General features: G+C 36.2%; 1 protein-coding gene across 3 annotated transcripts in view; it reads right to left on the reverse strand.

Annotated features, from left to right (window-relative positions):
• Window positions 1–13,973, reverse strand: part of NPAS3 (neuronal PAS domain protein 3) — an 826,368-nt gene that overhangs the window by 248,273 nt on the left and 564,122 nt on the right. For all 3 annotated transcript variants that reach the window (XM_070755787.1, XM_070755777.1, XM_070755797.1), the window contains one exon: window positions 13,523–13,612. In XM_070755787.1, the coding sequence (XP_070611888.1) occupies window positions 13,523–13,612 (90 nt within the window). The remainder of the gene's footprint in view (window positions 1–13,522; window positions 13,613–13,973) is intronic.

Consider the following 13,973-nt stretch of genomic DNA (forward strand, 5'->3'; position numbering starts at 1 on the left):
ATTCGAATCTTTGGAGGGAGTTGATTCCAGAGGGCCGGGGCCACCACACAGAAGGCTCTTCCCCTGGGTCCCACCAGCCGACATTGTTTGGTCGACGGGACCCGGAGAAGGCCAACTCTGTGGGATCTAATCGGCTGCTGGGATTCGTGCAGCAGGAGGCAGTCTCGGAAATATTCTGGTCCGATGCCATGTAGGGCTTTATAGGTCAACCAACACTTTGAATCCTCAAGGATTCCTATAAATTGAATATTAATTATTAAAGAAATGTATGACACTTTTATGAGAGTAAACTCACACCGAGATTTATTGATTGATTTATTTGATTGATTGATTGATTGATTTTATTTTATTTTTTATGCCATCCTTCTCCTTAGACTCAGGGTAGCTTACAACATGCTAGCAATAGAACTTTTTAATAGAGCCAGAATACTGCCCCCACAATCCGGGTCCTCATTTTACCCACCTCGGAAGGATGGAAGGCTGAGCCAACCTTGAGTTGGTGATGAGATTTGAACTGCTGACCTACATATCTACAGTCAGCTTTGGTGGCTTGCAATACAGCACTCTACCTGCTGCGCCACCCTGGCTCATATATTATATTAACACATCCTCTTTGCTAGAGTAAGCAAATATCTTTTATACTCATTCATGGAATCAATTCTAATGCTTCCATGGAAAGCTTTTTACCTATCAGCGACTGTAGCTCTCTTGTCCATTACAATGGAGAAGTCAACTTTAATTGCATGCATGGATGGGTCCTCCAGTGAAAAGAATGTACATGAACCTACATGGTCCAGGATGACTGTCCATGAACTTCAGTTGTAAGATGCTCCAAAAAAAAGAGATACTTTACCATTGGCCATGGTAACAAAGATGGTTAAAGAGCTTCTTTCTAACTGTAAGTTCTGTACTGAGTTCTGGGTTGCTACTTTTTCCAGAGAATAAAATATCACTGGAATTTTCTTCATATAAGCACTTGAGAATTACTGGACACCCAGGACATCATTTCTGAAGCAAATTGTTAAACTAATTGAAACAATAGCAATGGGTTACCTTCTTTATGATAATGTACTTTATATGTCTACATCATGACAAAAATACTATTCTTATATTTCAGTTTGTTCTGCCTTTAATTACAGGAAAGCATTAAGCATGAATTTTTTTAAATATTTCAGGCTTGGAATTATTGCAGAAAAGGAAGAGTTTCCAGCCTTTAAGTGATCATGCTGCAAGGTTATGTTTTATTACTCTAAGAATTTGTACAATTCATTATAACTAGTGACTTCCCCCTGCATAAAGGATTTTGGTGTTTCAGATTTAATGGCTATTAAATATATTCCAAAGAACAAATAAAGAAGACCTGAGTCATATGTAAAACAATATGCTGCATTTTCTTAGGGTCTTCACTCATACCTAATTCCATTTATTCTGCAGAATATTTCACACGCAATTCTATGCATGTTTACCCAGAAGGAAATCTTATCATATTCAAACAACCTTTTTCTTAGGAAATTGTATGTAGCATTGTGGCCTTGCAATGATTTGTCTAACACAATAGAGACACACAGAAGGGAAATATCAAAGTACTGTGATGAGTTATAAAAACTAATCTCAACTTTAACAATGCAAAGAAAAGAAGAATATGTTATGTTTGCAGTTGTATGTTGTGCTTGCATTTGGCTACCAAATAAGAGCCAGTAGATTATTACATGGCTTTTTAAGTTAGAAATTTGGAAGGCATTTACTAGCATAACCTTTCAACTCTGAGCGCATCAATAGAAGAGGCAGTGGTTTGAAATATGATTCCTTGCAGATAGCATAGCCTCATTCATCTGACTGTGATGGTCTGTGCTCCACTGCACAAACAGCAGCTCACCCACTTCTGAGAGGACACTAATAAAAAAGGCATCAATTTTCAGCTCTAGTACTACTGTGATCTCTTTATATGTTCGACATCCAACATTAAATTAAAATGCTGTTATAAATCCTACTTTCTGAATCTGGAATGAATGTTGGGTTTTTGTCGCATGAGACCGCAGCAAATCTTGTCAAAAGCAAGGAAGCACGTCTTGTTCACTCAGAATTAATGTTGTGGATGAAGGAAGGAGGTAATGGGTGAATATGGTGAATTTTAGGTGCCTAAGACAGTGAGTAATGAGCTTTGGAAAGCATTGAAAACAATAAAGCTTCCTGCATTCTGTGAGCTGTTAATTTACCAATTTGGTGAACAGCAATGCACAATGTGCAGGGATTAACTTTTAAAAGGTGATCCCCTCCTGAAACTGGGTGTTATATGTTTGACTAATTTAAATCATTGCAGACACAGAAAGAGAGGAAAGTTGGGGAGGGAGGGAGGGAGGGAGGGAGGCAAGAAGGATTTCTCCAGCAAAATGTTTTGGAACACAGAATGGCTGTGCAAAATTATTCAAATACTGTATAGATATTGGCATTCACGCTTTCTGTCACTTGCAGTGTTTCAAAAGTTCTCATGGGAGAAAAAAAAATGTATTTCACCTTTACCTAAAATACTGTAAGGAATTCCGGGCATAAGAATGAAAGGAGACAGATGGCACATTTCTGTATTTAGAAGTCTGTAATATTCTTTGGAGTGTTTCCACTGAGTCTGATAACCTCGAACGGCAGGTATCCGAGCCTCCCCTGCCCACTTTTAAAAGCAGCCCTAAAGTAGACCACAATGACTTCAGTAAATCTGTCTGCAGATAATATTCCCTTATTTCATTCATCCATTCATTCATAATTACAAAGCAAAGCTACAAGCCTTGCCTTTCTGGAGGAAAAGGGATGGGAGATGGGGGGGGGAAGGAGGGTGCCTTGAACAGTGGTTCGATATCTGGATCGAACAGAGGAACTTTCGCCCCCTTAGGATCTTGCCTAGAGAAACCTTGACATGCACAAAGTCAGAAGCTAGACAAAGTTGCCCTGGTGAGAACGATAAGGTCACCCGTGGGATTGCTCAGATTATCTCTGTCAACCACTTGGACAGCATGCAGTCAAATGATGCATCATGCAGTCATTTTCAGGGGGGGAGAAATCAATTTCTTCACCAGGTCGCTATTTGCTTTTCAAAGTGCCCTTGTAGGCCTTCCACCACCTAGCATTTATCAATTTAAATGTTGTAAACTGATAATGCGCTGTGTCCCTTGTACTGTTTCTGAATCATTTTGATAACTTCTGCTTTCTCAATTGTCCTGCACCCCATTGTGTTTCTACCTTTTAAAATGGGTTCCCCTTCTCTCTTCTCAATTAAATGTACTTATAAACAAAAACAAACCTGGGTTGATTAACGTTTTAATTAATTTTGAGTGGTTAAAACAAATCTCCCTCAAAGCTATAAGATTATTAATGTGTTTATTTCATATGCAATTATATGATGCTTATTTAGTGTTTTTTTTTATAAATGAGATGAAATCTTTGTGAAACACTATCAATAGTGTGGTGAGGATTTATGCAATGAATATTCATTATTCCAAGCAGGGGCATTCAAATTTACTGAGTGGCAGAAAAGAGATGGCAGCGTGGGGGTTTTAAAAAAAATCCCCTTTTTATGTCTTTTAAACTATATACAAAACCATTTTTTTCCTCTGTAAAACAAAAATCTGTATTTTATTTAAAAAATGAAATTAAGTTGCTGCACAGAAAAGGAGTGCAAATATCAACATTTCTTTGAAATGCATTGTAACCAAACTAAAGTAATAGCCAGATACAAGCTTCAAATACATTTGCATCAAAACCAGGTGGGACATAGTTGTTGAAGCTTAGTTTTCAGAAAAGCAAAGGAATTACATGTCAGTTTGCAAAGCATCCTTAACCTCCAGTGAGTTATTGGCTCTTAGCCAAGTTATCAGGGGAATCTAATTCTTCTTTATTATTCAAATAAACCACATTTGGCACCCTGGTTCCCTTTTAGAATAGCTTCACAAATAGTGTGAGTACTGTCATTTATTTGACCTTGTTCTTCTATGCTGTTGCTCTAATTTTATTTGCCATTCTACATGACAAATACTCAGGAATCTAACATACACAGCTTGGTTTGTTATTATATGAGCAAAGCAAATAAATATACCACTTCAGTTTCACCTATTTCGTTTTTTAAAAGGACCCAACCTAAACAACAACTTATCCTTTACTCCCCTTCACCTCTATTAGCTCTCATTATGTGTGCAGCTGTACTCTTCCCTTTTTAGCAGAATCTTTTTAAGAGGGCAATTTGCAATCTTGTATGTGTTCTGGGTTGACAAAAGCAAGAACAGGGGCATATTTTGAGGCTTTAATTTACAAAAGTAAATTCTGATCAGTTACAATTCAACATTTAAATAACTCATTAAAAAGGTTATTCTAATATTATCTTTTCTGAAAGGCATCAAAGCATCGTTAGTTTCTATGAAATCTATATTTTCAGTTTTCTCTTTCCAAGAATGAGTGGGCTTGCTTGGGAATCCTTGGATTACTTAATTCATGAATCCAATCCAATCTGGCATTTAACCTCTTTACTAAAGTCATTAATATTATGTAACACCAGTCCACTTTGGTGTCCCAAAGGTCCATGTTATCCAACATCTATATGAACTGAACAAAAACTTGGAATTTACATCTGGACTCTACAATATGCCTCTGTCACCTATATCCACTCCAAAGTCAGAGCTCCTAATTTGTATGATATAGAAAAGCTCTCAGTTCTTTATGTTTTCAGCTATGTGTGATGAGAGGCAGGTTTTGGCTTCCATTCCAGCTCCAAATTCAGATTTCCCTCTGAAATCCTTCCACTTTAGGAGGGAAATTTTGAGCAACCACCATCAACAGAGCTACAAGATTCCAGATATATTCCAGATGACCACTGGGGGGCAGAAAAGAGAGAAAGAAAACCTAACTCTTTGCTGTACAACAACTAAAATGTGTAGATATGTCATAGAGATAATATCTGAAAGCATGATTTGATCAAATCACTTTTGAATAAAAATATTCAATTTTATTAAATAAAATAAAATTACAGTTGCTCTAACATCTGTAGTTATGAAAACCTTTGAAAGGCTAGTGATGTCCCACTTGAAAACCATCACAGATCCACTGTTGGACCCCCTGCAATTTGCATACGGAGCAAATAGATCGACAGATGATGCTGTTAATATGCCTCTGCACTACATCCTACAACATCTTGAATCTCCAAAGACATATGCTATGCTCCTTTTTGTAGACTTTAGTTCAGCATTCAACACCATCCTACTGGACATTCTTTTAACTAAACAAAATCAGCTAGCAGTACCTGAACATGCTTGTAAGTGGATCACAAGCTTCTTGACAGACAGGAAGCAGCAGGTGAAGCTAGTCAAAATCACATCAGATACCTGTGCAATTAGCACAGGGGCCTCCCAAGGCTGTGTTCTCTCACCACTTGTCTCTATACACCAATGACTGCATCTCAAATTATCTATCTGTTAAACTACTAAAGTTTGCAACCGATACAACAGTGATTGGTCTCATTTGAGACAATGATGAAACTGCATACAGACGAGAAGTTGAACAACTAGCCTGGTAGTACAACCAGAACAATTTAGAACTGAACACACTCAAAACCGTAGAAATGGTGGTAGACTTTAGGAGAAACCCTCCCATTCTACGACCTCTCACATACTAGGCAACACAGTATCAACAGTAGAAACCTTCAAATTTCTGGGTTCTATCATATCTCAAGACCTAAATGGTCATCTAACATTTAGTTATTTATTTTATTATTTATTAATTGGATTTGTATGCCGCCCCTCTCCGAGGACTCGGGGCGGTTCACAACATATCAAAAGAACATAGCAAATACATCTAAAAATACAATTAGTATGATTTAAAAGACTTTAAAAACTACAATATAGTTTAAAGCATTCATCATCATTCATTCAACAAAACATACTAAAACACTCATTGGTCAGGGGGCTAGGATCTAATGGCCCAAAGCCTGGTGACATAAATAGGTCTTTAAACATCAAAAGCATAATCAAAAAAGCACAACAACGAATGTTCTTTCTGCACCAACTCAAGAAGCTCAAACTGCCCAAGGAACTGCTGATACAGTTCTACAGAGGAATCACTGAGTCTGTCATCTGCACCTCTATAGCTGCCTGGTTTGGTTCTGCAACCCAACAAGACCAATAGCGATATCAGAGCATTAGCTGAACTGCAGAAAAACAATTGCTGCCAATCTGCCTTCCATTGAGGACCTTATGCTGCATGAGTCAAAAAGAGGGCTGTGAAAATATTTACTGACTCCTTGCATCCTATCCTATCCTCAAAACATCGCTACAGAGCACTGCACACCAAGATAACTAGACACAAGAACAGTTTTTTCCCAAACGCCGTCACTCTGCTAAACAAATAATTCCCTCAAAACCGTCAAACTATTTACTAAGTCTGCACTACTATTACTACTAGTTTTCTCTCATCATTCCTATCACCCATTTCCTCCCACTTATGACTGTAACTTGTTGCTTGTATCCTTAAGATTTTTATTAATATTGATTGTTTCTGCATTGCTTATTTGACCCCTATGGCAATCATTTAAGTGTTGTATCTCATGATTCTTGACAAATGTATCTTTTCTTTTATGTACACTGAGAGCATATGCACCAAAGACAAATTCCTTGTGTGTCCAATCACACTTGCCCAATAACGAATTCTATTCTACTCTATTCTATCCTATCCTATCCTATCTTAGGGCTTTACGATATGGACTGCAAAATATTTGGCAACCATTAGAAGGAAATAAAGTGAGGCAAATACATCATGCCAAGTCTAAACCAAATATTAAAACATATCGGAAAATAAGCACATGTATCAACCAATATATGTTATTTATTATCAGTATCATGCACACATGATCAAGCATAAATTACAGAAAACAGAACAACTCTGAGAAACTGCTGTTATGCAGTTGAGCTTTCTTATGGAGGATTATCAAAATAGAAGGCTGCTCGCATTTTATAAACAAAACAACACCGGGAAATCTCTAGACCCTAATAAAAAAATGATCAGGACTGAAAGAGACATAAATGTAGATTCAGAATCTTTTTTTAAAAATTCTTTAACCTTTGAGGTCACTGGGCAGATGTACAATATCAATAACACATTGGAATATTCATATATTTTTAAAAAATTATGAACTCTTCCAACGGAGTTAATATAAATTAACTGCAATGTAAATGGAGATTTTATTGCAATAGCTATTGCAATGGGATGAAAAATATCCCAGAGCTGCTACTGCTCTCTGTGTGTCACAATGTATTCCACTCCCAACCCACCCAAAGTTGCACTAAATACTTTTGTCAAGTTTCTTCTTCTGAATGTAGAAATTGTTAACATGTCTGTTTTGACTTTGGGGCAGTATACTTTCCCTGCTGATTTTTTGATAAATTTATCTCAGCATCTACTGTTGTCCTAATATCGCAGCACCATTGAGAGTGTCTTGACATATGACATTCTAGCTTGGCATGAGAGCAGCTCTGTAGCGAACAAAAAGCTCTACAGAGAACTATTAAAACTGCCCAGAACATCATTGGGCTCCAGCTATCCGCCCTGGATGACATCTTGACATCTCGCTGTTCTAGGAAGGTGCATAACATTCTCAAAGACTCTTCTCATCCTGCTTACAATTTTTTTGAACTGTTGCCATCTGGCAGAAGATACAGAACAACTAGAACTCGGACCACACGTTTCCTGAATAGTTTTTATCCCAGAGCTATACTCGCACTTAACAACGAACTAAAGGGTCACCATCAGTGAACTGTTGGATAATATTACTCGGTTTGTCATGTAGTGGTTGAGTGGTTCAGGGTGGGGAATTTGTAGTGGTGGGACATTTTATTCTATTTTTTATTCTATTTTTAAATTTACCTATTCTGATTTTATGTATGGTGGGACTGGTCTTTGGGTGTCACACGACTTTCGTTGCCAATTGCAATTCATTGTTTTGACAATGACAATAAATGTATCATTATTGTTGTTGTTGTTGTTGTTGTTGTTGTTGTTGTTATTATTATTATTATTATTATTATTATTATTATTATTATGCAAGAGAAACGTTCCAAATGTGGACTAATTTATTTTTACCATGCTTGTGTTTATATGTATGTGCCATCTTCCTGTTTTTCCTCTTAGATTTTATTGATGGTCATCTTTTGTCTTCCAACTTTCCCAGCATTGTAGATTTCTCAAGAGACTTAGATGTTCACATAATATTCCAAAACATGATAATTTGTTCTTTAAGTGAGAGTGGTTTGCGAATTAATTGATTTGTTCTATCATCTATTTAGTTTGTTTTTGGCTGTGGAATTGATTTGTCCTATAATTCATATATTGGTTTTCTGGACTTCCCGGGAATTTTCATAAGGTTTTTCCCAACACCAACATCAATGGCACCAATGCTCTTTCTATCCTGCCTCTTCAAAATCTTTTGCTGCATGGAGTGTCAAAGGGAAAAATCATTTCCTGTATTATTCTGATCTTTGAAAGCATAAACACATTAATTAATGTCTTATCAAGTGCTAATTTGCCATGTATTGTTTTTACTGGCTATTCCTTTATTCCTGATAGTAGATCCTAAGAGGAAGATGCCCTCCACCACTTCTATATCTTTCCTGTTAATTCTAATACTGGTTGCTGTATCTGTTCTCATTAGTTTGGTCTCCCTTATACTTAATCACAATTTTTTTGGTCCTTGACTTTCATTACTAGAGCTTCTAATTCATTTACATTTTCAGCTTTCAGGAAAGAGTTATCAGCATAGTGCAGGTTATTGGTGCTTCTTTCTCTAGATTATACTCATCTTTCAATATTGCTTCTCTCAATATATATTTAGGATATAGGTTTAATAAATAAGAAAAATATATACAGCCTTGTTTTATTCCTTTGTTAACCTGCCAGCAGTTTGCTTCAGCTTGTTCTGCCTGGATTGTGTCTTCTTGTCAGGTGCATAGGTTTCACATAAAGAAAATGATATGTTTTAGGATTTCCATTTCTCTAAGGCCATTCCACAACTTGACAATCAATCAAAACAATGAAAGAGCTTTCTATAATCAAGAAAGCTTATAGTGACTTCATTTTAGAATGATTGGCTTTCTCGGTTATTTAGTATACATCAACAATATCATATCTTGTTCCTCAGCCTTTTCTAAAAGCAGTTTCAATATTTAACAACAAGAATCAAAATTAATAAAAGAACCACTCTGGTGCTATAGTTAAAGTTTTGGAGTAGCACTATGGAAACCCAAGATCAAGCCTGCACTTATCCATGGAAACTCCCCGGGTGACTATTTCTCAGTTCAACGTATTTCATAGGGTTATTATGGAAATTAAATTAAGGGAGAATTCCATATAGGCTGCCTTATACTTCTGGAAAAAAGACAGCATATACCGTGTACACACACAGAGAAAGATGTCACTAAAGCATTATTCTCAAAAATACAACCCCAACACTATAGAACAATTAAATTCCTGAAAAACTGTAAAGTTTATGTAAAGATCTGCAACCTCTGCCAGCTAATAGCAGGAACCCAGCAGTGTTTATTTTATGGCAATTACAGTATTATGAATTCAAAGCAAGTCCATAGCCCTTTAAAGCTTGTTCCTGGCTCTTTTATTAAAAACAAGAATTCAGTAACATAACAGGTCGCTAAAATGATCTTCACACTTGGAAAAATTTTTGAGCTTGCGCTGGCACAGTAATTTCTGTTGATGTTCGCTTTCTTCTGCAGTAAATAAAAGTTTTAGAATGCTTAATTTAGTGTGGATTATTGCAATCACTGTTAGTGATGAATACTGAAAACATCATAGCTGCTGGAAAGGATATTAGATTGGCAATCTCTGAACTCTGGGGGAAAAGGTAGCATGATACTTGGAATAGTTTATAAATTTGTAACTTAAGCACCCATTTATTCTTTTAAATATGTCCACTCCTTTTTCTTTTCTGAGATTTTTTTTAAAGGAGGTTTATAAGTAAATATATGAACTGCTGAATAAGAGTCTCATATAAAATGCAGCTCTCCTAATTTTAAATATACAATGTCTTTGAGATACAAATTATTTGAACATACCAGAAATCAAGTATACAAAACCTTCAAACTAGAACTATTGCATCAAAGGATGCAAATTTGGCTATCTATAGACAAACTTTGATTCCCCTCCCACCTGAATGATCCGTATCTTTTTCAACTGCTTGCTTATATGAAGAATTGTTGCTCACTGTAATCATGTTTCATATTTCCATGAATGTCTCAGTGCTTGAAAGAAAGCCTAAGTCTCAGGGGCTGTAATACTTTTAAGAAATAAACCTAGCATCCCTTCTCTTCCTTTATTTGCAATCCAAGATGGAGAACAATTCCCCTCCTAACTGACTCCACTGTGGCATAAACCTCAATAATGTTCCCTCTCTAGCCCTTTCCCGCTTCCCTCCGGTATGCAATGGTGGAAGGCCACAGAGGGACAGAGTTTTCTTTTCTCAAAGTTTGACTGGTACTTCAACAGGAAGCAACAACCTGCCCCATCGTTGTGTTATCCATTTTGGCATGCCATAATGGCAAGACTCTGAATCCACTTCAACCTGGAAAATACTGTATGTTAAAAATGACTACAAGGGTATTTCTGCTTCCTTGGTACTGGGAAAAGTTGGAAAATGGAATTTTTATTTTTAAATAATAACGTAAGAAATAGAAAACAGTCTAGAAAAGTTTTCAGCCCAAAGCATCAAATATATTTGTAACATTTATTATGGATTGTATGATAAATTCTGAAAAAACGGGAAAGATGTGGCTCACGGTCTCCAGATTCTTTCAGAAAAAACAAGAAACATGAAGTAGAGGACAATTGTGTACACAATTCTGCAGGTCATTCCAAAGAAAATGATGAACCTACCACTAATGCTCAAGATGCAAAGAGCAGGGCATGAACGATAGGAATATAGCATGAAGAAAACCTTTCATGAACAGAAATTACAGTTCCCAAACCTTACCTAGTAATTCTGCTGGTCTTTTTTGCCAAGAGGAAACAGACAAGAAGCTTCAATATATTGTATAGAGATTAAATAATGACCCTCTTCAACTCCTGTGCCAATCTCTGTTTTGGCAGGCTCTGCACTTCCTGTCTCAAAAATGGAGAGAGCAGTACAGCTCTTCCCCAGGGCATCAAAAGGGCTATGCATCTGTCCACTGCATCAAAGTGTTCTCAGTGGGATCAAAGCTGCTCTGAATGGATTTGCACTGCAACAACGGCGAAAATAATCACATCAGGGATCTTGAGAAATAGTTCCTTACATTTTTAAAAAGCAGCCAACCTATCCTGAACTCAGTAGGATGCCCCCTTTCTTTTCCCAACCAAAGGCTGGCCCCTTGAAGCAGAATATTTGACCGCAGGAAGCAGATTTTACTCATTTTATTGGCAATTACACCATCTTATTTTTAATCGTATGTTTTTCAGCAAAGCAGTGACTAAAAAAAAAAAGAGAAAGGTGTTCCCTATTGTTTGGCCAGATGCTACAGTCAACCCACAATTGTAAGCAGAAAAGCAATCACTTGCCCCAGAGTCTAGGTTTTTGTTTATGGGAGCTGAAACGGTAGGCAGCCGGAGGGCCCTAATCTGTGGAAAGCTGGGCCTGCCTGTAGTTCAAAAAAGTTTGACTAACGGTGCTGCGGCTCACTACAGGGGTATGCTTTTAGTAAGGAGGATGCGGACAGGGTTAAACCCAACGTTTTTTTCTTGAACAGATGATATTTCAGATGGTGACACTATTCCAGATGCATCAATTTCCTTGAAAATCGAATCCATATATGTGCATATGCTGTGCTGGCAGGAGGACTGCCTAAAATGGCCCCAGCCCAAGAGCTAATATTCTTTTGGCCAGAATAATGCAATTATTATTTTCCTAGCTATCAGTCTAAGCATACAGAGCCATCTGTTATGCAAAGCAAACATACACATCTCAATTACAGAAAATGCAGTTGCCTTGACAGAATTTGGATTACACCACTAACCAGGGCTGTAAAAATTTTTTTCAGATAGTGTATAATGGATGTCTTTCAGGAGTTTCCTAATTAGTATTTACCTGTTTAAACTGATTAACCATCCTTCTTTTCGCTGCTTTATTAAACTTTTTTGGACATTGCATAAAACAGATTAATATGTAATATGATGAACCCAAGACAATAAAAAACATTAGTGTCTTCTGTGTTAAAAAACCTCCATTAATAAATGGAATTTATAATATGTGATTTACCGATAACAAATTATGAAACATTTGAAACTGATATTCAAACCAATCAAAGCAGGAATTGAATCCCATTACCAAACTACGATCAGAGTAAGGAAAAAAAAACATATTGAATTTTGTTCTTAATTCTCTCTCAATTTATTCTCTCTCTCTCTCTCTCTCTCACACACACACACACACAAATATAACCAATGGACATTTCATAACTCTGCACTGGTATTTCATTATTTTAAGTCCTGGGTATTTTCCTTTTACACAAGTTATTGTAATTATTGTTGTTATTATTCTGGCTTTCCTCCAGATATTCATACTTGCATAGGCAGCACTGCTTTCTTCACTTATTCATATAATTCTTAATTGATTACTTTAATTAAATGTTTTCAATTTAATTTAGGACAACCAATTAAATCATAATGTTATGAAAAGTTGCAATCCAAGGACTGTCTTAATAATTACAGCAATGCAAGCAAAGCATCCAATACAGCTCTCCATTCTAAGCAAAAAGATGCATTACTATCATAGTTCAGTTCTTCAAGGGTAATTCAATTATAGGCACAGTAACCTATTTTGTAATCATCATGAAAAAAAAAATCCTCCAAGGCTTCCCAAATTTTTCAGGATAACTTTATTTCCAGTTACTAACCGCTTAGTTAGCAATGATAAATAAAAAAAAAATATTCTTCCTCTTCATACAATCTTAGACTTTAGAATGAAATGATTCAAAAAAAGGAACAATTAGACTGCACTGTTTCATAAAACTCTTCTCCACCCATTTACTATACATGTGGAAAAAGAGCAGACTGTGTCCTTCTTGAAATCCTCCCTGTAAGTCTTTTTAATGGTTTCTTTCAGCATTTTCTGACTCTAAGAGACTCCCTGCCATTGTGTCAGCTCCCAGGATAATATCGGGTTCTCCATAAACATCCAGTAATAGGGCACAAGGGAAGTACTATGTCTGTGTCCCTCTCCTAACAGCTATGGAGGTTTAAAGTTCAAAACAACTGAGAAAAGAAACTTCATTTGTTCTCAATAAATTAGTAATGATTTTTTTTATATGGAAGAAAAGGGTTTTTCAAACTCCTACTTTTTCTTTTTCCACTGGAACACTCTTTATCAACTTAACTTATACCTTCTAGGATGTGTTGAAACCAAACCATTACATTATAAATTCAACCTGATGTGAAAAGTTCCAGAACGTCTTACCATTTTAAAAAGAGTGAGCCTTAAAATGGAATGTGCATCATTAAATGTTCTACTTACTTGGGAGAGGCCAAGATAAATGGAGACGGTTTCCGAAATGTACAAAAACTTTCCCTCTTGGTTTAGTGCAAATACAAATCCATCCAGTGACTGCAAAAAAAAAAAAGAGTAGGTACAGTGAAATATATACAAATAGATAAAGCGTAATTGTCATAAACAATGGATTTTCCTTACAGACATTAACACATTAAAATGCATAAAACATTACTTGTACTTAGAAAAGAAATGACAAGATGTTCATTTCATAAAAATAGAGAAGAAAGAAATGATTGTGAATAGTAGTAATTTGAAAATTAACAAGGAATTATGATCCTGTCTTTATTCACAAGCATGCCCACACATTTACTGTTTTATTTAAACACAACCAAAACTAATCAACACATTTCTGTCAGATAGGTTCACATTTGGAAAACACAAGAGATCTTGAAAATGTAATCTTTTCAGTATAAAT

Source organism: Erythrolamprus reginae, chromosome 1, assembly GCF_031021105.1.
Source record: "Erythrolamprus reginae isolate rEryReg1 chromosome 1, rEryReg1.hap1, whole genome shotgun sequence".
NCBI classification, from domain to species: Eukaryota; Metazoa; Chordata; class Lepidosauria; order Squamata; family Dipsadidae; genus Erythrolamprus; species Erythrolamprus reginae.